At 51.2% G+C, this 22,298-nt stretch overlaps 2 protein-coding genes across 5 annotated transcripts; one reads left to right on the top strand and one right to left on the bottom strand.

Annotated features, from left to right (window-relative positions):
* Positions 1 to 56: 56 nt before the first annotated feature.
* Positions 57 to 4,936, top strand: zdbf2 (zinc finger DBF-type containing 2). Of its 2 annotated transcripts, XM_011494507.3 has the most exons (10): positions 57 to 169; positions 1,569 to 1,650; positions 1,737 to 1,771; positions 1,844 to 1,874; positions 2,010 to 2,106; positions 2,342 to 2,490; positions 2,618 to 3,191; positions 3,264 to 3,386; positions 3,453 to 3,781; positions 3,876 to 4,936. In XM_011494507.3, the coding sequence occupies exons 3-10, from the start codon at positions 1,750 to 1,752 to the stop codon at positions 4,834 to 4,836; spliced, it is 2,286 nt and encodes a 761-aa protein (XP_011492809.1). In that variant the 5' UTR covers positions 57 to 169; positions 1,569 to 1,650; positions 1,737 to 1,749; the 3' UTR covers positions 4,837 to 4,936. The 2 variants fall into 2 exon arrangements, with proteins under 2 accessions (XP_011492809.1, XP_011492808.1); XM_011494506.3 differs by having other exon boundaries at positions 1,737 to 1,874.
* dytn (dystrotelin) lies at positions 166 to 21,914 on the bottom strand. Of its 3 annotated transcripts, XR_002872122.1 has the most exons (16): positions 20,539 to 21,085; positions 20,348 to 20,413; positions 20,079 to 20,271; positions 19,920 to 20,005; positions 18,829 to 18,908; positions 18,665 to 18,760; positions 18,435 to 18,598; positions 18,259 to 18,370; positions 13,266 to 13,396; positions 13,075 to 13,195; positions 12,959 to 13,005; positions 12,748 to 12,889; positions 12,215 to 12,677; positions 5,066 to 5,166; positions 956 to 1,076; positions 166 to 874 (listed from the first exon to the last, which is right to left on the bottom strand). XR_002872122.1 is itself a non-coding variant. In XM_023949521.1 (15 exons), the coding sequence occupies exons 2-15, from the start codon at positions 20,549 to 20,551 to the stop codon at positions 11,747 to 11,749; spliced, it is 1,845 nt and encodes a 614-aa protein (XP_023805289.1). In that variant the 5' UTR covers positions 20,552 to 20,669; positions 21,423 to 21,914; the 3' UTR covers positions 11,683 to 11,746. The 3 variants fall into 3 exon arrangements, 2 of the variants coding, with proteins under 2 accessions (XP_023805289.1, XP_023805296.1); XM_023949521.1 differs by lacking the exons at positions 166 to 874; positions 956 to 1,076; positions 5,066 to 5,166 and adding exons at positions 11,683 to 11,877; positions 21,423 to 21,914 and having other exon boundaries at positions 20,539 to 20,669; XM_023949528.1 differs by lacking the exons at positions 166 to 874; positions 956 to 1,076; positions 5,066 to 5,166 and adding an exon at positions 11,683 to 11,877 and having other exon boundaries at positions 20,539 to 20,669; positions 20,789 to 21,085.
* Positions 21,915 to 22,298: the final 384 nt, after the last annotated feature.

The raw sequence follows: 22,298 nt of genomic DNA, 5'->3' as shown, positions 1-22,298 counted from the left end.
TTCCCTCCGCGGCCTGTAGGCGGCAGTGCAGCTCCAACAGTTGAGTGCAGAAGAAGACGACCGGAACTAAACAAGCGCGCGCCGACACGGACCAAACAGGAGGATTAACCCGCGCTAGAGGTCCTCAAGCGATCCACAATCTGGACCGAACGTCGCTCCACGCGCACAGGTGTGTTCAGTCGGAACCAGCGATCAAAGGCTAGCGGTTAAATACAAGCTAACCATGTGACTAATGCGTGATCCAAGCGCCGTGTGGGTTTGTGTATTAAGGTTCACGCGCCTAGAACGTAGTCCAGGTGAGGGTGGGGCCTGTGAGCGGAGTTCAACCCATTTGGCGCGCAAGATCTTACCTGTCTGCGAGCGAGCCACATCTGTAGTGACGTCACAACAGGACTCAGAAGGTGGCCGTCAAACGTCAGTCCAGTTAGCCCAGGTGTTGAGAGAACCACCCGCTTCTGGTTCCAGCAGAGAACGTTGGTCTGTCCTGAGGTCCATCCAGCTGTTTCATAGGAGGTTCTCTGAACCCTGGATGAACGTTCTGAGATCTTGGTGGTTCTGATGCTGAGATCAACCGATCTGTCAGGGAGCTCCGCTTTACTGCAACAGCGGAACCCGGACCAGAAGTTCAGGAGAACAAAGGCAAACTTTCCTGTGTCAGCCCGGCCCAGGTTCAGGTTCTCCACCGCTCCGTCAGATGTTCTCCATGGTTCCGTCATGGCCTAGTTCTCTGAAACGATGGAAGTGTTCTGACGCGCTGTAGACAAGTCAGACGTTCTCCAGGTGTTTGGGACGGGTTATGAGCAGGTCTGAGCTCCAAGGAGAACCAGCAGAGTTCCGTCTGCACGTTCTAGATCATTCAGCAGAGTTCAGCAGGCTGAGGAGTAGAAATGAGTGCATCAGTGGGTTTCTGGACCCTAAAATGACTTGAATTCAGAATCTGCATAGAATGTCTTACAGTGATGATGTCATCACTGTGGGACCACATTCAGACTGACGGGTCACAGGATGCAGTCTGTGGCGTCCACAGGCGTCCACACCGGGTCGACTAAGGCAGATTTATGGACGGATGAGGATTTCTGCAGAAATGAGCAGATTACCACGAAGCTCCCCAAAAACATGAAGAATTGACAGTGGGAGCCTCTGAAAGCTCTGTCTGTGTTCCTGAAACTAAGTGAACTTCTAATTCATTCACGGAGGAACTGGATCCGAGTGATTCAGGGTCAGAGTGTAACACGGTCCTGTGCTAGAACCGCCTGATCACGCCTGTAACAGTGTTCTAGAAAGCCCAAACCGTCACTCAAACCTCCATGGAGCTCTGCAAAGACGCCCAGCTGTCAATCACCAGGCTGGTCGCCACTGTTCACTTGTGTGAACGACCCGATGGCGGCGGCATCCTGACACGCTTAGGGTCCCGTACCGCTGAGCGTTTATGTGAAGAACCAGCTGGTTCTGTCGTAGAGAACGCGGCTTTTCCCTCAGAACCGTTCTGCGGGGCGTGACTAACGTAGAGTTGCAGCTGAGCTGACTGATGGCCTCTCTGGTTCTGCTCATGGCATCTGTGTTCTCAGGCTCATGGACGCCCTCACCTGGTTGCTGTTGGAAACAGCATGGCAGACTGGACACGCCCATCACTGACAGCCCCGCCTTCAGGTGAGCGTTTGTGGAGCTCCACTCCCCGATCTGCTGACAGAGGGACGTCCCACACCTGGATTCTTGACCCACCGTTTGTGTTTCAGAGCCACCCTCAGGATGTGCGACTCCTCCGATGACGGTAACCAGGCAGACACGAGCGCCGCCATCCCCTCAGCCCCATCTTTCTCTGACTGTGCTGTGTTACCTTCAGGTGATCCCGGGAAGACGGACTTTGGACACAGGTGAGAAGATCCACAGGAAGTCCCTGATGGACTAGTCCGTGGGTCCAGAAGACTCCCCTCCAAGACTCTTTAGTAGATCCAACAACGCCCCCCCCTACTAAAATGATCCGCTGACCCGTCTTGTCTGCCTGACAGGGTGTGGGCGGAGCCTCAGCCAGGTCCCTCCAGGAGCACAGTCAGTAGACAAGGGTACTGTGGTTGCTGTAAGGTCCTGTACAGCAACCTGGACCAGGTAGACAAACACCTGAGTGTTGACATGAGAAGATCCACCGGCCTGCCTGAATTCTAGCTCCTCCTCTTTGCCGCTGATTGGCTGACTCAGGTGTTTCCGCATTCTGATTGGACACACCTGATCCAGGTAACCTGCAGCCAGTGCATGGAGAGCTGGATAACAAGTGGGGCGGTGGGTCTTGAGGACCAGGATCAGGCAGCCCTGATGAACGGCTGTCCGCATGCTTCTGTTGCAGCACCTGTCCAGTCTCAGACACCTGGATTCAGTCCAAGGGGGGGAGTCCAGCAACCGCCCCTCAACCAGCGACCGCAGCACCCTGAGCCTGCTGGAGCGCTTCCTCCAGGACGTCCAGCAGTACCACCCTCACCGCTACAGTGACCCCAGGTATGCTGCAGGTTAGGGTTACCAGTCTTCTGGTAACGGCCCACTGACTCCAGTGACCCTGGGGTCAAACCGCCGTCACGGGCCAGTTTGTCTTCTGCATCCTGACGAGGTTTGTTGTCTCCATCAGGCCGTCTCATAGCGACCTCCCCCTGGTTTCTGACCCCCCCCTGCCAAAAGCGGCGGTTGAGGAAGTCTGTTTTCCTGCGGATGATAGTGGTTCTTTGGGGAACCACAGCTCCCAGGATGCATCCTGTCTGTCAGCCAATCACAAAAGCTGGGGCTGTTGCAGCCAATCAGGAAAGGTTCAAGAGAGACTTTCTTTGGCAGTCAAAGAGCAGGAAACAACACCGGCCGATGGGCGCCGCCTTTCGCACATCGGAGCCCCGCCCCCTGAGTCTGTGACTCCGCCTCCACGGTCCCCAGCTCCACCATCGGTGCACAGGAAAGCACACAGGAAGACCAACAGGAGAAAAACCAGCGACTCCTCTTCCTCAGCAGGACCCAAAAGGTGCCCTCCCACTCCACCCCCCCTGGACCTGGGGCCCAGCACGGACTCGGGGGCAGGTGTGGGTCCAGGACCAAGGCTGCCCCCTGTTACCGAGTCCAGGCCCTGGCTGAGCTGGCAAAGGAAACGCAAGGAGACGCACAAGGAGGCCTTCTCCTCCGACAGCTCTGACCTGCTGCAGCAAACCATTGAGGAGGTGTGGCCCCGCCCCTCGCCACGCCCCACTGGTAAGCTGACTTCACCTGACCTGCTGTTCTCTGGTCTGCAGGTCATTCAGCTGTGCTGCTACGGAATTGGCTCCTCCCACCACCAGCAGGAGGAGCCAGAGAGCATCCATCTGAGCCTCCCTTCATCCATGACCACATGCAGCGAAGAGTGGGACGTAGTGCAGGTACTCGTCTGTCCCACGTAGATGCTGGGAGGGATTCTGTTTCTGAGTCCAGGTGTTTTTCTGCAGGGCGGGGCCACTGCACCCACACCTGCACAGATGGAGAAGCAGGATTTCAGCCACCTGCTGGATGTGCAGGTGGAGCTGGAGGACCACCTGTACTCCCAGCAGCTAGACTCCGCCCTGTTCAGTTTGGAGGCTGGAACCAAACAAGACCAGGGCTTCTGGACTCTGCCCATCGAGGAGGTCCTGCCGGCGCCACAAAACATCCCAGAGTCTTTCAGGGGGAAGTCCTGGGTCCAGATCGAGAAGGAGGACGAGGAGAAGGTCAACACGCTGGTGCGACAGTTCAGGGAGGAGAGATTCATCTGTTACTTCGACTCAGAGTCTCTGGCCAGGTGATACAGGCGTCTGAACGTGGTCACTGCTGTGCTGCAATGCTCCACCTGTCCAGGCGCATCTGTATCATACAACTGTGTCCATGTCTTGCAGGTATGGTAGGAGGAGCCAGAGCTCCAAGAAGCCAGGTGAGAATGTAAGGGTAACGCCCACAAAGGTGCTTCCTTTGCTGGAGCATGACAGCGATGACATCACACATGTCAAGAGGAGGCGGAGCTTCAGACCAGCTTCCAGGTGCCAGGCGGTGAAGGTCAGCCGCAGTACTCAGACCACGCCATTGGTAATCCCTGCTGTCCATCCACCTGCTCCAAAAGCTCCGCCCACAACCACCATCTCAGACAAGAATGGAGCAGAGAGAACCCCCAACATGCAGGTGTGGCGTCGCCTGCCTGCCTGTTACTCAAACATCGTTACACCTGTCCAACTCCACACCTCACTCGTCTACCTGCTGTGCTCACCGCCGGACTCCACTCCAACCCAGGCAGGGGGGGCCACGCCCAGGCGCGGCAGGAGGAGACGGCGTTCTCCAAAATGGCAAACTTTAAAATACAAACGACTTCCTGTTCAGGTTTATGAGCCAAGAACCAATCGTATCTTGAGGAAACTCCCAAAAAGCTCCCTGTTGTACACAGGCTCCGCCCCCTCTGCCCCTGCACACCCCTGCGTCCGTCAGCTGTTCCGAAGTCTCAGTCCAGACCTGAACTCCGACCGGGCGCCGGGGCAGCTGAACGCGGAGAAATGCTTCCAACAGAGCGCGCTCAGTAGAGAGTCGGCCCAAACGGCTATTGTCAGGAGGAGGCGGGGCTCAGCTCAAGCGCTCGGCCCGCCTCTAGGGAGAAGGGCGGGGCGATACAAAGACAGGGAGGACAGGACTAAACCCCCGCCCCCCAGAAGCAGGTTTAGGCTGCAGGCCCTGCCCCTGCAGCCCCGGAGGGAGGGCCTAAGGCCAGCTTGTCCCGGCAGGAAACACCTTCCATCCATAAGCCACGCCCCCTTTGGTTCCCACCATGGGAAGGGTCAAAGGGGGCGGGGCTATAAGAGAAGGGGCAGGTAGATGGACACTTTGTGGTTCTACTGTCTGGTTATTAACACTAGTTAGAAAACAAACATTTTTGCATAAATGATGAGAATAAAAATGTTTTCTATGAATCTTTCAGGTCATTTTGTTTTTTTAAACCCCGGTACACCAGAAGCTTTCAGTGATGAGCAGAAACACAGCCAGAAGTTTAGAAATTTCTCCTGAAGAACGAGCAGAACTGCAGTGACGGCGATGCTGCAGGTACCTGCAGGCTCAGGTGTTTACCGCCATGAGAAGATCCAAGGCTGCACGACTGACCAGAGGATCAGGTGATCAGTGACCGACAGCAGACGGGGGCGGCGCCCTCTGAAAGCAGAAGACAGACGTTTAGGAGGGGAGTTTTAATTCATTAAACCCTTGTGCTGTCCTATGGGGTCCAGATGACCCCCCCCTTCCATTGAGTTGTTCTCCCTACCATGAAAAAGGTGAATAAAGGTGGAAAGATTTCATGTAATCCATGGACACCAGTGAAAAAGAATATATAAAAAATGCCCCTCTCACCCTCCGCGGGTGGTTTCTCCTCCAAGCTCGGGTCCTCTACCAGAGGCCTGGGAGCTTGAGGGTCCTGCAGTATCTCAGCTGTTCCTGTTCTTTTCTGGACTGAGAGGTCTGAGGTCTTTCCAGGTATATGTTGTAGCCACTCCTCCAGCTTGGGGGTTACTGCCCCCAGTGCTCCAATGACCACAGGCACCACTGTCACCTTCACTTTCCAAGCTTTCTCCAGTTCTTCTCTGATTCCCTGGTATTTCTCCAGTTTCTCATGTTCCTTCTTCCTGATGTTCCCATCGCTTGGCACTGCCACATCCACCACAACGGCTTTCCTCTGTTCTTTATCCACCACTACAATGTCTGGTCGGTTCTCCATTACCATCCTATCAGTCTGGATCTGGAAGTCCCACAGGATCTTTGCCCTCTCATTCTCTACCACCTTCGGAGGTGTTTCCCATTTTGACCTTGGGGTTTCCAGTTCATATTCTGCACACATGTTCCTGTATACTATTCCAGCCACTTGATTGTGGCGCTCCATGTATGCTTTCCCTGCCAGCATCTTACACCCTGCAGTTATGTGCTGGATTGTTTCAGGCGCTTCTTTGCACAGCCTACACCTTGGGTCTTGTCTGGTGTAGTAGATCTGAGCCTCTATCGCTCTGGTGCTCAGGGCCTGTTCCTGGGCTGCCAGGATGAGTGCTTCGGTGCTGTCCTGTAGGCCAGCCCTTTCTAGCCATTGGTAGGACTTCTTGATATCAGCCACTTCAGTTATGGTCCGGTGGTACATCCCATGCAGGGGTTTGTCCTCCCATGAGGATCTGTCCTCCAGCACTGTATTCTCTGCTCTCCATTGCCTGAGACATTCACTGAGCACACTGTCAGTTGGGGCCTTGAGCTTGATGTACTCATGCATCTTGGATGTTTCATCCTGGATAGTGGCTTCTACGCTCACTAGTCCTCGGCCTCCTTCCTTGCGGCTAGCATACAGTCTCAGGGTGCTGGATTTGGGATGGAACCCTCCATGCATGGTGAGGAGCTTTCGTGTTTTAACATCCCTGGTCTGTATCTCTTCCTTTGGCCATCTTATTAGTCCTGCAGGGTATCTGATAACTGGCAGTGCGTAGCTGTTTGTTGCCCGGGTCTTATTTTTGCCATTGAGCTGGCTTCTCAGGACTTGCCTTACTCGTTGGAGGTATTTAGCTGTTGCAGCTTTCCTTGTTGCCTGCTCCAGGTTGCCATTTGCCTGTGGAATTCCAAGGTACTTGTAACTGTCCTCGATGTCTGCTATTGTTCCTTCTGGGAGTGAGACCCCCCCTGTGTGGACCACCTTGCCTCTCTTTGTCACCATCCGGCTGCATTTCTCGAGCCCGAATGACATCCCAATGTCAGTACTGTAGATCCTGGTGGTGTGGATCAGGGAGTCAATGTCACGCTCGCTCTTAGCATATAGCTTGATGTCATCCATGTAGAGGAGGTGACTGATGTTGGCCCCATTTCTGAGTCGGTATCCATAGCCAGTCTTGGTGATTATTTGACTGAGGGGGTTGAGACCTATGCAGAACAGCAGTGGGGACAGAGCATCACCTTGGTATATACCACATTTGATGGACACTTGTGCAAGTGGCTTCCCATTGGCTTCAAGGGTGGTTTTCCACAGCTTCATTGAGTTTTCTATGAAGGCTCTTAGAGTCCTGTTGATGTTGTACAGCTCCAAGCATTCAGTGATCCATGTGTGTGGCATCGAGTCATAGGCCTTCTTGTAATCAATCCAGGCTGTGCACAGGTTGGTGTGTCGTGACTTGCAGTCTTGAGCGACTGTTCTGTCGACCAGGAGTTGGTGCTTGGCTCCTCTGGAGTCTCTACCAATGCCCTTCTGTGTGTTACTCATGAATTGATCCATGTGCCTATTTATCTTGGTTGCAATGATGCCTGACATGAGCTTCCATGTTGTGTAGAGACAGGTTATTGGCCGGTAGTTGGATGGGATTGCACCCTTTGAGGGATCCTTCTGGATCAGGATCGTTCGCCCTTCCGTTAGCCATTCGGGGTGAGTCCCATCTCTTAGCAGCTGGTTCATTTGTGCTGCCAGGCACTCGTGGAGTGCTGTGAGCTTCTTTAGCCAGTAGACATGTATCATGTCAGGGCCCGGTGCTGTCCAGTTCTTCATACCTGAGACTCTTTCTTGGATGTCTGCCACTGTGATGGTTACTGGATTCTGTTCAGGGAGGTTGCTATGTTCTTTTCTTAGAGAGACCAGCCACTGGGCTGTCTGTTTATGTGCTGTCTGTTTCTCCCATATACTTTTCCAGTACTGTTCAGTTTCTAGCCTTGGTGGGTCTGCTCGGCTGTTTTGACCCTGCCACTGAGTGTACACTTTTGCAGGTTGAGTTGCGAAGAGCCTGTTTATTCGTCTGGCTTCATTGTCTCTTGTGTACCTCTTTAGGGGGCTGCTCAAGGCTAGGAGCCTTTGTTTGGCAGTTTCCAGTGCTTCAGGTATGGGCATCTGGCTGTATCTCTTAGGTACTTGCTTTCTCATTGTACCTCTTTGAGCCTCTGTCAGCTTACTCACATCCTTCCGAGTTGCCTTGATTTTGGCCTCTAACCGTTGCTTCCATGGTGGGTACTGTTTTCTTCCATGGTTGCTCTTGTAGCCAAGCATCTCAAGGATCACTGCTGCTGAAGTGTAAACCAGTTCATTGGTTTCTGAGATGGTTGTGGTAGGAATTGCCCTCAATGCTTCATTCACAGTTTCCAGTAGACTTTCAGGTACGTCACTTAACCGTTGTAGTTGGTGTCGGGGTTGCCTAGTGTTCATTGTAGACATGATCTTGTCTTTCAGGTCAGTTGCTGCCTCGCTCAGCGTAATTGTGGTTGTTGGGGCTGTGTACCCAATCTCAGGGAGGGAGTGTGGCATAACCTCTTCTCTGACCTGTTGTTCTGGCTCTCCCGTGGCATTGTATTGTATTGCTTCAATCTCAAGTTGTAATAGGAGTTGCCGTTTGTGAATGTTAGAGCACTGAGCTACCAGTTGTTTGGCAGTTAGCCTTGATTGTGGGTTTCGAAGCATCCATTCATTCCACATTCTCTGCATGTATCCCCTCTGGGTGGGATTACTTGAGTAGTAGCATTCTAACAGAACCTTGTTCTCACATCTAGTCCATTTCCGTCTTGTTCCAGTAGCCCACTTTCCATCAGGGTGCCCTGGTCCCTCAGCACCTGACGCAGACCTTGTTTGGCCGGGCGACGTCTGAGCCGGCATGACGTGGTTCATTGTCTCTCATGTTGTGAGGTAGGCATTAACGTTAAGGGACTTGCCCAAGGACCCTCACTGGGTGATGTAATTGCCCGTCTTTGTTATGGTAATTGCCCCATTTCCATTGTTGTGGTAATTGCCCCATTTCCATTACCATTAATTGTTCGTTCTGCCCTGGGAATCGAACCCGGGTTTCCTGCATGACAGTCCTGCACCTTACCAACCGAGCTACCCAGCCTATATATATATATATATAAATATATATATATATATAAATTATCCAACTTAAATGAATTACTTCTATTGGTAACAAATAATTGAGTTAAATTTAATCAACCTAATTTCTTACGTCTATAAAACTCAATAATTGTTTATACAACTCAAATTTACATATTTATATAACTAAATGTCACATTACCACAATTCAAATCATAATTTTTCCATCTTTATTAATTATATTTCTTGAACTTTCATATGTCTAAGTTTGAGCCGGCAGATATTCTCATTTTTATAACAATAAAAAGATTGAATCAAAATGGATTTGAAGCATGTATCCATATACCATATCTCAAAATCATTAATTCATTCATCAGTAGGGGTGCTAAATCTCCGCATCATCCTCTTCCTCCCTCTCAGCAGCCCCAAAGTTCCACCTACTTAATTGAATTAATTTGAATGACAGTAAAATAATTGTCTGATAACTATGTGTTATTTTCAAACTGACTGAACAAAAAATGATTCATCTTAACTGAAGCAAATAATTAAGTTAGATCAAAGTATAAAGTTTCGCTTTTCAACATCCATATGTGGTCTTATCACCCTCTCACGGTGGAAAAAGTATTATCTGAGCTTCTTCATCCACTAAATCATCTTCAAATGGACACGCCATGCTGCTGCACCTCTCTGAAAACAAACTAAGCTTCACCTAAACCTGCTCCAGACTAAGTTATGTTCAGAGCATGAGTTGCTATGGTAACTTGACCTACCCTGAAACATACCTCCATTTCTGGAACTAAAGCTGAGGTTATCCACTTCCTTAGCCTCAAACATACCGTGGGAGCTAGCATAACCTGCTTTCTGGAATACAACTCTGTTGTTTTTCTTATATTAAAATAGCCCAAAACAAAGTCGTTTAAACTGAATGGAACATCTAGAACCCAGTCCAAGTCAGGTCTCATGGTCCTGGTCACAAGCCCGGCTAAGTCCAGAGGGTTGTGTCAGGAAGGGCATCCGACGAAAAATCTCTGACAAATCAAATAAACGGACCGTGAGACGGTCGAGGCCCAGGTAAGAACCACCGCCATCGGTCACCGACAAGGTACCAGTGGAAACTGGAATACTGTTGGTAGAAGGAGGAGAGGAGGAGGATGGTAGAAGGAGGAGGAAGGTAGAAGGAGGAGAGGAGGAGGAAGGTAGAAGGAGGAGAGGAGGAGGAAGGTAGAAGGAGGAGGAAGGTAGAAGGAGGAGAGGAGGAGGATGGTAGAAGGAGGAGAGGAGGAGGAAGGTGAGCAGGGAGGAGGAGGAGAGGAGGGGGAAGGTGTGCTGGTAGAAGGAGGAGAGGAGGAGGATGGTAGAAGGAGGAGAGGAGGAGGAAGGTGAGCAGGGAGGAGGAGGAGAGGAGGAGGAAGGTGTGCTGGTAGAAGGAGGAGAGGAGGAGGATGGTAGAAGGAGGAGAGGAGGAGGAAGGTGAGCAGGGAGGAGGAGGAGAGGAGGAGGAAGGTGTGCCGGTAGAAGGAGGAGAGGAGGAGGATGGTAGAAGGAGGAGAGGAGGAGGAAGGTGAGCAGGGAGGAGGAGGAGAGGAGGGGGAAGGTGTGCTGGTAGAAGGAGGAGAGGAGGAGGACATGCTGTGTCCAGGAGAGCAGCCGGAACTGTAGTAACCTGAGGAGCAGCGTTCATGTTCACCATGGTGGAGAGGAGGAGAAATGGAGGAGGATCCTAACCTCCACATTCGAGGACTTGACACCGTGGGCTTTCCTTTCACTGTCGTTCATTCTGATCCCCCGGATTATGAAACATCAAACACGAGCTCAGGTCTCAAACTTAAAGGAGGAGTTAGTTGGGAGTGTTGAGGAGGTCAAAGTGTCTGTGAGGAGTCTGAAGACAGAAATGGGAGGTGCATCTTAGAGGGAGAGAAGATTCCAGAGGAATGGAGGAGAATGATGGTGTCCATATTTAGGAATAAGGAGATGCGGAGCAGCGCAGCTCCTCCAACAGAGAACGTTTGTGAGGAGCAGGAGGGGTTCCTGCCATCACAGAGCTCTGCAGGAGGATGGAGGAGCAGTGAGGAACCCCCCCCCCCCCCCCCCCAAGAAAAGACGTTCTCCAAAACGTTCACTCTGCAGATCCACAGATTTCTATCATTCTAGAAACGGATGTTTTACAGCGATGGCTGTGGCCAAAGGGTGGAGCGTCTGACCCATCAGCCATCCCTGTTGGTGCTCCTCAAAACTTCAGTCAGTCCAGCATTATGACTCACAGTGACTTTATTTCACCAAAATTTACAACAACAGTCGTCTGAATGGGCTTAAAATGTTAGTAAACATTACAGAATTCAATAGTTAATGGCTAGACTAGACTAGACTAGACTGGACTAACCTAGACTAGACTGGACTAGACCACACTAGACTACACTAGAATAGACTAAATTCAACAGACTAAACAAGACTACAGTAGACTAGACTAAATTTAACAGACTAGACTAACCTAGACTAGACTAAACTACACTAGACTAGTCTAGACTAAACTACACTAGACTAGACTAAACTAACCTAGACTAGACTGGACTAGACCACACTAGACTAGACTAAACTAGACTAAAAAGACTAAACTAGACTAGACTAACCTAGACTAGACTAAACTAGACTACACTAGACTAAACTAGACTAGACTAAACTTAACAGACTAAAATAGACTACAGTAGACTAGACTAAACTTAACAGACTAGACTAAACTAGACTAAAAAGACTAAACTAGACTACACTACTCTAAACTAGACTAGACTAAACTAGACTAAACTAGACTAAACTAGACTAGACTAAACTTAACAGACTAAACTAGACTACAGTAGACTAGACTAAACTAGACTACAGTAGACTACACTAAACTAGACAACACTACACTAAACTAGACTAGACCAAACTAGACTAGACTAAACCGGACATCCCTGCCCTTTGACCCTCCTCCTCAGACTTTCTTCTTACTGCTTCCACCAGATGACGAATGGAGCTTCCCACCTGTCCTCCTGCCAGCAGAAGCTCCACCCTCTGCTTGTCACCTGACAGAAGCAGGAATGACAGAACGACACATCGTTGTTGTTTTTACCACCTGTCTGTCTGTCTGCATTTCCATCAATAATGATCTGTTTATCCGGTAATTAAGGAGTCAGAGCTTCATTTTCATCAAACTTGAAAGCAGATTTTTTTCTTTGTTCTGCTGAAATTGAGGAAAACAGCAAAAGCTGTTTGCAGAGATTTAGATCTTTCTAATGGTAATTATTTGAAAATGTGACATTTCATTGTTTAGACTCTGTGGGGGAGGGGGTCTTCAAATAAAGTCTTCCACATTTTACCACAAATTCTCTGCTTTGATTTGAAAGTTTCATCTTGACTCACCTGTCTGTCTCTCTGTCCACCTGTCTGCCTCTATTGTCGCCTTCAGTCGCTCCACCGCCTGCAGCAGCAGCTCATCTAGACTACATGTCCCAGAATGCTCCTCTTCCATGGACGACAAACTGTTTGGCCCTGCCCCTTCACCTTCCTCATCCTCCTTTATTGATAGAAGACTAATGTCAGCAGTCGCCTCCTCCTCTTCCTGCTCCTCCTCCTCTTCCTTCTTCTTCTCCTCCACCTCTTCCTCCTCCTCCACCTTCTCCTCCTCCTCCCAGTCTGCATCATGTGACAGAGCCAGGAGATTTGTGGGAGACTGAGTCGTTTCCCTTGAGCACTGCTGGTCGTCGTCCTCCTCCTCCTCCTCCTCAGGCGTTTCCTGTCTGTCTTCTGCAGATGTTTCACTCTCTTCTTCTAAACTCAGACGTGTGTCATTATTGTCTTTGTGGGAGTCCATCCTGTCCAAAGCCTGACACAGAAACAGGTCAACCTCCCTCCTCCTCCCTGATTGGTCCTGTTGTTCACCTGGCGGTTCTCACCTGCGTCAGCATGTCCTGCAGGTGGCTGTTGTGATGCCGGAGTCTTTCTAAGGTCCCTTCCATGTCGGCGCACCTGTCCTCCAACAGGCTGTGCTCTGATTGGACCGTGAGCTGCCACGCCCTCATCTGCTGCTCCAGCAGCCTGTAGAGGAGGTAGAGGATGTGATGAAGACCATGGTGGACGTCTTCTCTGGTGGCTCTTCAGTCTCACCACTTGTCTCTCTGCAGGTTCCTGACTTCAGTCAGCAGGACGGGCGGCTGCAGAGGAAACACACCTGTTACTTTGTGACATCACATGACGTGACGCCCCTGAAACCACGTCCTTACCTGCTCACACGGAGACTCCACCTCTGTCTGTAAAGCCTTTGATGAAGATGATGGTGGAGGAGGATCCTCAGGGGGGCTGAGGGCTGAGGCCGTTGGCAGCGCAGCGTCTGAAGGTGGAGAACTGTGGAGAACAAAGAAAGGATTCTGGAGAACGTTGGAGTGGATTAACTTGGATGACTGAACTTCATCACCTGTTCTTCTTTTCTTCTGGCTCCTCCCACATCTGAACGCTTCTGTGCACTACTCTTTGAGTGCGTTGCCTGGGCAACAAGGCATGGCGAGCGCTGTGCACCAACGAGAACAGAGACTCCCTCCAGGTGGGCTGATGGAGACGAAGAACAAAGTCCTGTTCTAGCTTTTGACCTGCTGACCCTCCAGGTCTGAGGGGGTCAACACCCCTCCTTCAGGAGATCTCCTCATTTTTGCTGCTGCTTTCAGGAACGTTTCCAGCAGAATCCCTTCTGTCATTGCGGCAGATCCGTCCCCATCAGTCCAAAATGGGTTTCTAACAGACTCGTCCCACCCGGACCCCTCGATGTTTGAACAAACGCTTGAAAGCTTCTCCTAAACAAAGTCCGGTCATTAACAGGAAACAGGTTTTTAACCACAAGTGGGCAGAATCCAGCACTTTCATGAACCGGTCTGAGGGTTCTGTCAGGACTCGAAGCAAAAACCAAAACTAATCAATGATTCCAGTCAAGAATCAAAGTTCTGAGCCGGGTTAGGAACGACTGCCATCTGAAGGAGGAACGAAGGAGTAGAGGTCCTGAAGGAGGAACGAAGGAGTAGAGGTCCTGAAAGAGGAACGAAGGAGTAGAGGTCCTGAAGGAGGAACGAAGGAGTAGAGGTCCTGAAGGAGGGATGAAGGAGTAGAGGTCCTGAAGGAGGGACGAAGGAGTAGAGGTCCTGAAGGAGGGATGAAGGAGTAGAGGTCCTGAAGGAGGAACGAAGGAGTAGAGGTCCTGAAGGAGGGATGAAGGAGTAGAGGTCCTGAAAGAGGAAACGAAGGAGTAGAGGTCCTGAAGGAGGAACGAAGGAGTAGAGGTCCTGAAGGAGGAACGAAGGAGTAGAGGTCCTGAAGGAGGAACGAAGGAGTAGAGGTCCTGAAGGAGGAACGAAGGAGTAGAGGTCCTGAAGGAGGGACGAAGGAGTAGAGGTCCTGAAGGAGGAACAAAGGAGTAGAGGTCCTGAAGGAGGAACGAAGGAGTAGAGGTCCTGAAAGAGAAACGAAGGAGTAGAGGTCCTGAAGGAGGAACGAAGGAGTAGAGGTCCTGAAGGAGGAACAAAGGAGTAGAGGTCCTGAAGGAGGAACGAAGGAGTAGAGGTCCTGAAGGAGGAACGAAGGAGTAGAGGTCCTGAAAGAGGAACGAAGGAGTAGAGGTCCTGAAGGAGGAACGAAGGAGTAGAGGTCCTGAAGGAGGGACGAAGGAGTAGAGGTCCTGAAGGAGGGACGAAGGAGTAGAGGTCCTGAAGGAGGGATGAAGGAGTAGAGGTCCTGAAGGAGGAACGAAGGAGTAGAGGTCCTGAAGGAGGGATGAAGGAGTAGAGGTCCTGAAAGAGGAAACGAAGGAGTAGAGGTCCTGAAGGAGGAACGAAGGAGTAGAGGTCCTGAAGGAGGAACGAAGGAGTAGAGGTCCTGAAGGAGGAACGAAGGAGTAGAGGTCCTGAAGGAGGAACGAAGGAGTAGAGGTCCTGAAGGAGGGACGAAGGAGTAGAGGTCCTGAAGGAGGAACAAAGGAGTAGAGGTCCTGAAGGAGGAACGAAGGAGTAGAGGTCCTGAAAGAGAAACGAAGGAGTAGAGGTCCTGAAGGAGGAACGAAGGAGTAGAGGTCCTGAAGGAGGAACAAAGGAGTAGAGGTCCTGAAGGAGGGACGAAGGAGTAGAGGTCCTGAAGGAGGAACGAAGGAGTAGAGGTCCTGAAGGAGGGATGAAGGAGTAGAGGTCCTGAAGGAGGAACAAAGGAGTAGAGGTCCTGAAGGAGGAACGAAGGAGTAGAGGTCTTGAAAGAGGAACGAAGGAGTAGAGGTCCTGAAGGAGGAACGAAGGAGTAGAGGTCCTGAAGGAGGAACAAAGGAGTAGAGGTCCTGAAGGAGGAACAAAGGAGTAGAGGTCCTGAAGGAGGAACGAAGGAGTAGAGGTCCTGAAGGAGGGATGAAGGAGTAGAGGTCCTGAAGGAGGAACGAAGGAGTAGAGGTCCTGAAGGAGGAACAAAGGAGTAGAGGTCCTGAAGGAGGAACGAAGGAGTAGAGGTCCTGAAGGAGGAACGAAGGAGTAGAGGTCCTGAAGGAGGGATGAAGGAGTAGAGGTCCTGAAGGAGGAACAAAGGAGTAGAGGTCCTGAAGGAGGAACGAAGGAGTAGAGGTCCTGAAAGAGGAACGAAGGAGTAGAGGTCCTGAAGGAGGAACGAAGGAGTAGAGGTCCTGAAGGAGGAACAAAGGAGTAGAGGTCCTGAAGGAGGGACGAAGGAGTAGAGGTCCTGAAGGAGGAACAAAGGAGTAGAGGTCCTGAAGGTTTTATGAAGGAGTAGAGGTCCTGAAGGAGGAACAAAGGAGTAGAGGTCCTGAAGGAGGGACGAAGGAGTAGAGGTCCTGAAGGAGGAACAAAGGAGTAGAGGTCCTGAAGGTTTTATGAAGGAGTAGAGGTCCTGCAGGAGGGACGAAGGAGTAGAGGTCCTGCAGGAGGGACAAAGGAGTAGAGGTCCTGAAGGAGGGATGAAGGAGTAGAGGTCCTGAAGGAGGAACAAGGAGTAGAGGTGCTGAAGGAGGGACGAAGGAGTAGAGGTCCTGAAGGAGGGATGAAGGAGTAGAGGTCCTGAAGGAGGAACAAAGGAGTAGAGGTCCTGAAGGAGGAACGAAGGAGTAGAGGTCTTGAAAGAGGAACGAAGGAGTAGAGGTCCTGAAGGAGGAACGAAGGAGTAGAGGTCCTGAAGGAGGAACAAAGGAGTAGAGGTCCTGAAGGAGGAACAAAGGAGTAGAGGTCCTGAAGGAGGAACGAAGGAGTAGAGGTCCTGAAGGAGGGATGAAGGAGTAGAGGTCCTGAAGGAGGAACGAAGGAGTAGAGGTCCTGAAGGAGGAACAAAGGAGTAGAGGTCCTGAAGGAGGAACGAAGGAGTAGAGGTCCTGAAGGAGGGATGAAGGAGTAGAGGTCCTGAAGGAGGGATGAAGGAGTAGAGGTCCTGAAGGAGGAACAAAGGAGTAGAGGTCCTGAAGGAGGAACGAAGGAGTAGAGGTCCTGAAAGAGGAACGAAGGAGTAGAGGTCCTGAAGGAGGAACGAAGGAGTAGAGGTCCTGAAGGAGGAACAAAGGAGTAGAGGTCCTGAAGGAGGGACGAAGGAGTAGAGGTCCTGAAGGAGGAACAAAGGAGTAGAGGTCCTGAAGGTTTTATGAAGGAGTAGAGGTCCTGAAGGAGGAACAAAGGAGTAGAGGTCCTGAAGGAGGGACGAAGGAGTAGAGGTCCTGAAGGAGGAACAAAGGAGTAGAGGTCCTGAAGGTTTTATGAAGGAGTAGAGGTCCTGCAGGAGGGACGAAGGAGTAGAGGTCCTGCAGGAGGGACAAAGGAGTAGAGGTCCTGAAGGAGGGATGAAGGAGTAGAGGTCCTGAAGGAGGAACAAGGAGTAGAGGTGCTGAAGGAGGGACGAAGGAGTAGAGGTCCTGAAGGAGGAACGAAAGAGTAGAGGTCCTGAAGGAGGAACGAAGGAGTAGAGGTCCTGAAGGAGGGATGAAGGAGTAGAGGTCCTGCAGGAGGGACGAAGGAGTAGAGGTGCTGAAGGAGGAACGAAGGAGTAGAGGTCCCAAAGGAGGAACAAGGAGTAGAGGTCCTGCAAGAGGGACGAAGGAGTAGAGGTCCTGAAGGAGGGATGAAGGAGTAGAGGTCCTGAAGGAGGAACGAAGGAGTAGAGGTCCTGAAGGAGGGACGAAGGAGTAGAGGTCCTGCAGGAGGGACGAAAGAGTAGAGGTGCTGAAGGAGGAACGAAGGAGTAGAGGTCCCAAAGGAGGAACAAGGAGTAGAGGTCCTGCAAGAGGGACGAAGGAGTAGAGGTCCTGAAGGAGGGATGAAGGAGTAGAGGTCCTGAAGGAGGAACGAAGGAGTAGAGGTGCTGAAGGAGGGACGAAGGAGTAGAGGTCCTGAAAGAGGAACGAAGGAGTAGAGGTGCTGAAGGAGGGATGGAGTAGAGGTCCTGAAGGTTTTATGAAGGAGTAGAGGTCCTGCAGGAGGGACGAAGGAGTAGAGGTGCTGAAGGAGGGACGAAGGAGTAGAGGTCCTGAAGGAGGAACGAAGGAGTAGAGGTCCTGAAGGAGGAACGAAGGAGTAGAGGTCCTGAAGGAGGGATGAAGGAGTAGAGGTCCTGCAGGAGGGACGAAGGAGTAGAGGTGCTGAAGGAGGAACGAAGGAGTAGAGGTCCCAAAGGAGGAACAAGGAGTAGAGGTCCTGCAAGAGGGACGAAGGAGTAGAGGTCCTGAAGGAGGAACGAAGGAGTAGAGGTCCTGAAGGAGGAACGAAGGAGTAGAGGTCCTGAAGGAGGGACGAAGGAGTAGAGGTCCTGCAGGAGGGACGAAGGAGTAGAGGTGCTGAAAGAGGAACGAAGGAGTAGAGGTCCTGAATGAGGGATGAAGGAGTAGAGGTCCTGAAGGAGGAACGAAGGAGTAGAGATCCTGAAGGAGGAACGAAGGAGTAGAGATCCTGAAGGAGGAACGAAGGAGTAGAGGTGCTGAAGGAGGAACGAAGGAGTAGAGGTCCTGAAGGAGGGATGAAGGAGTAGAGGTGCTGAAGGAGGAACGAAGGAGTAGAGGTGCTGAAGGAGGAACAAATGGCCATATTCGATTTTTCTTTCAAACCACTGATCGACTCAGTAAATACGTCACATGCCTAAAGCTGAGTCCCTGATTGGTTAACGCGGCTCTCTGCGTCACGCCACAGCACATCAGATGGCGCCATTGAAACTTGACATTGAAACTCGACACCCCGATGTGTGCAACGGTCCGGTGTGAACGCAGCTTTAGAGATGCAGCAGAGACCTGAAGCACTTGAAACTGCAGAACAAAGGTTCCTCTGGCCTCGAGCAGCCGCCTCTACAGGTACCAGGAACCCAGACGGATAACCGGGCCGCTCTTCCCTGAACCACCATGCTGGTTCCAAAAGGGGTCACATGTTGTCCTCCGGTGGACGTCAGGGTCTGGTTCTCACCTGAGAGCAGAACTCCAGCACCGGGTGGTGGGCTTTGTGCTTCCCTCTGTGCCGCTCCGTCAGGAAGCAGCTCTGGCACACGTGAACGTTGACACACCTCATGCATCGGTACCTGTTGAACCCACAGGTGAGACAGAACCACAGAGGGGCGCCAGGCTGCAGCGTGTCTGACCCACCTGAGCCCAGTGATGGGAGCGGTCTTACAGCTGTGGCAGCGGACAGGGTGACGAACCTTCTGACTGGCCGTCAGCCGGAACAAAGCGGGTAACCATGGCAACAGGGCGGGGTCGCCCTGCAGCCATGCCAGCACATGCTCTGCACTAGCCGTCGGCGCCAGCACCTGTGTTCACACACCGTCAGCGGGCTGCCATGATGGGTTTGGGTCAAGCGTGTTGTGTGTCTGTACCCCGTTGAAACACGCCTCCACTGCCGCCTCCACCGCCGCCTCCACCGCCGCCTCCACACGCCCAGACACTTCACCTTTCTTAACCGCCACAGGAACCTGAGGAACAGAGAACTCTAGAACGCAGAACGAAGCATGCAGGGAAGTGCAGTCTGACTGGACTTGACCTGGTTCAGGTCCTGCAGCAGAGACCTTAGTCCAGACGGGCTGATGGACCCGGAACCACCTGCTGAGATGCTCACCAAGCCTGCAGGACACAACCTTTTATTCTGAAGGGCTTTAATTTTCTCAGACTATTGGTTTCCTGCACCAGAGCTGAGTTTTTCAACCGTTGTGGAAAATGACCCCCATTCACTGAAACATTTCCCAGGATTTCAGCTCTGTGTTCATCCAAACATCCTGATAAAACACTGAGTAATTAGGATGTGAAAGATCATAAAATACGAAAATGGATCAAACATATTGTGATAAAAACAAATCCCTCTTTAGAAAGAATTGATTTGGTTTTTTGAGAGGTTACATAAAATAAAAGGTAAAATGTCAAATAATTTAGTTGAAAATTATTACTGAAAATTAACTTCACTTTTATTACAACTTTTAGAAAAAACAGCTGCAGCTTCCAGTTTTTTCAGCCACAATTATCACTAAAATGTATGTGAGATCATGGGGGGACTGTAGATCAGTACAGACTAGAGAGTTTCTGCTTTTTTCATTTATGGAAGCTGGTGTGCCGCTGGATTTTGGTCATGGTTAAAGTGAACACGCACACGCGCGCATACATACATTCACACACACATACACTGAAGAGGAGGGTTTGGGGAAGAGAAGGAAGGAGGGAGGGAGGGAGGGAGGTAAGAATGTCTAGGCTACCCCCTTTGGTGGGACACAGCCTGGGTATATAGATAGACAGAACTAGAACATGGAGAACGCTCTATAGAGAGAGCAGGGAAGGAATTCAGACACAACCTGGGAGTCTAGACCAGAGTTTCTCTGGTCATCGGGGAACAGTTCTACCCTGATCTAATGCTGCTGCCATCATCAGGTTCTGCAGAACTGAGGAGGTTACGGGAAACATGGAGAACTTGCCGGACAGGGTTCCCCAAGAGCCACGGTCACACTGGTCTGAACCCCCGCTGGTGTTCAGGGTTTGTTTCCTTTAAGGACTCTGGAGACCCGGACCGAGCTTCCCTTCACGGGACAGAGGCCGGAACCACATGACGTTCTATGGGTTCTAGATCTGACAGGACTCCAGACTCACCTTGGTACTTGGCCAGCAGGAAGTCAGAAGACAGAGCGATTAGAGCGGTCTGTAGAGACCGAACGGACACTCGACCCGTCCCAAGCCTGGAACACAAAGGCCATCATCAGAGTACTGCAGGATCAAACTAGACGTCCTGACCCCTGACCTCCAACCCACCCGTCAAACAGCCTGAACACCACAGCACAGGTCTCCTCTGGAGCTTCCTCAGGAATCTCCTGTGACACCTGCTCAAACATGAGGCTCAGAAAGCGCATCACTTCCTCCCTGTCCATCAGGGCATCCTGCTGCTGTGTAGCTCCGCCCACAGCATCAAGCGCAGCCTGGACGTGGCGAACTAGCACTCTGTCCACTGTAAGACAACGGCAGCGAGTTTGGGCTTCACTCTGAGAGGGATTCAGTGATCAGACGTGAGCGTGGGTACTGACGGTAGCAGCATCTCTGCAGGGACAGCAGCTTCACGGCGGTTTGGTACACGTGCACGCCACGCACGTCTGAAAGCAATCAGAGAGAAGGACTGAGTCCGTCTGCAGCAGAAAACAGATGCCTGACACACCTGTCAGACAAGAGTCAGGGAAAATATGAAGAGAAGGCTTTGCAGTTACACATGGATACTCACTGACTCCTTCCATGAATCCAACAGAACCAGACCAGAACTTTATGCCTCTGACCTGCAGATGCTACTGGAACCACAGCAGATCAAACACTGAAGCAGTTTGGATCACAGCCGGTTCTGACCAGTAGAACCGGCTGTGATGAAGAAAGAAGAGAAGAGACCAGAATTCATCAGAACCCAGCCCCAATGCTGTTCAGCTCCAGTCAGGCTGCTGAATAACGGATGAAGGTGTCGTCTTTCACCTGCCTCTCACCTGCTGCTCGTGGACCAATCAGGAGCCAGCTGGTGATTGTTGTTCCTGCCAACCCAGGATTCAGCCAAACTTTAATACCAGCTAAGGTTCTAAAGGCTCTTTGGTTCTGCAGGTTGTGGACTTTTGCATGTTCTGTCCAACAGATGAGGGCTGAAGGCCTTTAGTGTTGGACAGCTTTTGCTGCTTCACCAGGGGTTATGAGTCTTTGGAGGGTCAGGGGGGGTATTCCAGAAAGCAGGTTCTGCTAGCTCCCAGGGTAAGTTTGAGGCTAAGGAAGTTGATAACCTCAGCTTTAGGTTCCAGAAATGGAGGTATGTTTCAGGGTTTGTCAAGTTGCCATAGCAACTCATGCTCTGAACATAACCTGGTCTGGAGCAGGTTTAGTTGAAGGTTAGTTTGTTTTCAGAGAGGTGTAGCAGCATGGCGTGTCCATTTGAAGATGATTTAGTGGATGAAGAAGCTCAGATAATACTTTTTCCACCGTGAGAGGGTGATGAGACCACATCTGGATGTTGGAAAGAGAAACTTTATACTTTGATCTAACTTCATTATTTGCTTCAGTTAAAATAAATCATTTTATTTGTTAAGTCAGTTTAAAAATAACACGTAGTTTTCCGACAGTTATTTTACTTACCTAGAGTTTGATGAATGTCCCTGGATGGATAAAAGCTCATAAACGGTAAAAACTGAGGTGATCCTCGGCATCAAACTGTCAGACGTTTCCATGGATACGATGAGAATACAATGGGTTTTTTCTGGAGCGTCTTGATGATGTGTTTACATTCAGCTGCTGGCGCTGCAGCATCATGTCAGCTCAGGACGTGAAGCTGTGGGGGGGGGGCAGCGCTCCACCGATGTGGCCTGATGACGACCCCAACAAGGCCGGCGCTGTGCCCCAACACTCGGCGTCTTGTCCTCTTCTGCCTTTTGTTTGCCCTCAGACTGACACTCATTGTTTGATTCTGGGTCACGGTGCGTCCAAACACTGAAGCTTTTCTTCTTCTGGACTGAGATCAGCAACAAGCTCTGAGGCGGCCATGCAGATCCACCACCACCATGGCACAGCCAGAACCACGACCGGACCAGAACCACGACCGGACCAGAGCCACGACCAGAACCACGACCAGACCACAACCACGACCAGACCACAACCACGACCAGACCAGAACCACCACCAGATCAGGACCACGACTAGACCAGAACCACCACCAGACCAGAACCACCACCAGACCAGACCAGAGCCACGACCAGAACCACCACCAGAACCACCACCAGACCAGAACCACGACCAGAACCACGACCAGACCACAACCACGACCGGACCACAACCACGACCGAACCAGAACCACGACCAGACCACAACCACGACCAGACCACAACCACGACCAGACCAGAACCACCACCAGATCAGGACCACGACTAGACCAGAACCACCACCAGACCAGAACCACCACCAGACCAGACCAGAGCCACGACCAGAACCACGACCAGAACCACCACCAGACCAGAG

The sequence above is a fragment of the Oryzias latipes genome, chromosome 2, assembly GCF_002234675.1.
Source record: "Oryzias latipes chromosome 2, ASM223467v1".
In the NCBI taxonomy this organism is placed as follows: Eukaryota; Metazoa; Chordata; class Actinopteri; order Beloniformes; family Adrianichthyidae; genus Oryzias; species Oryzias latipes.
This window is presented reverse-complemented; position numbering and strand designations above follow the sequence as displayed.

Bases quoted from the DNA above. Each gene is read 5' to 3' on its own strand.
- dytn (XM_023949521.1), bottom strand. The intron at 13,006-13,074 runs GTAAGGACGTGG...TTTCCTCTGCAG, and splicing joins TGGAGTCTCCGTGTGAGCAG to CCGCCCGTCCTGCTGACTGA. The intron at 12,890-12,958 runs GTGAGACTGAAG...CCTCCTCTACAG, and splicing joins AACCTGCAGAGAGACAAGTG to GCTGCTGGAGCAGCAGATGA.
- zdbf2 (XM_011494506.3), top strand. From the start codon at position 1,750: ATGTGCGACTCCTCCGATGACGGTAACCAGGCAGACACGAGCGCCGCC. The intron at 2,491-2,617 runs GTATGCTGCAGG...TGTCTCCATCAG, and splicing joins CACCGCTACAGTGACCCCAG to GCCGTCTCATAGCGACCTCC. The intron at 3,782-3,875 runs GTGATACAGGCG...CATGTCTTGCAG, and splicing joins GACTCAGAGTCTCTGGCCAG to GTATGGTAGGAGGAGCCAGA.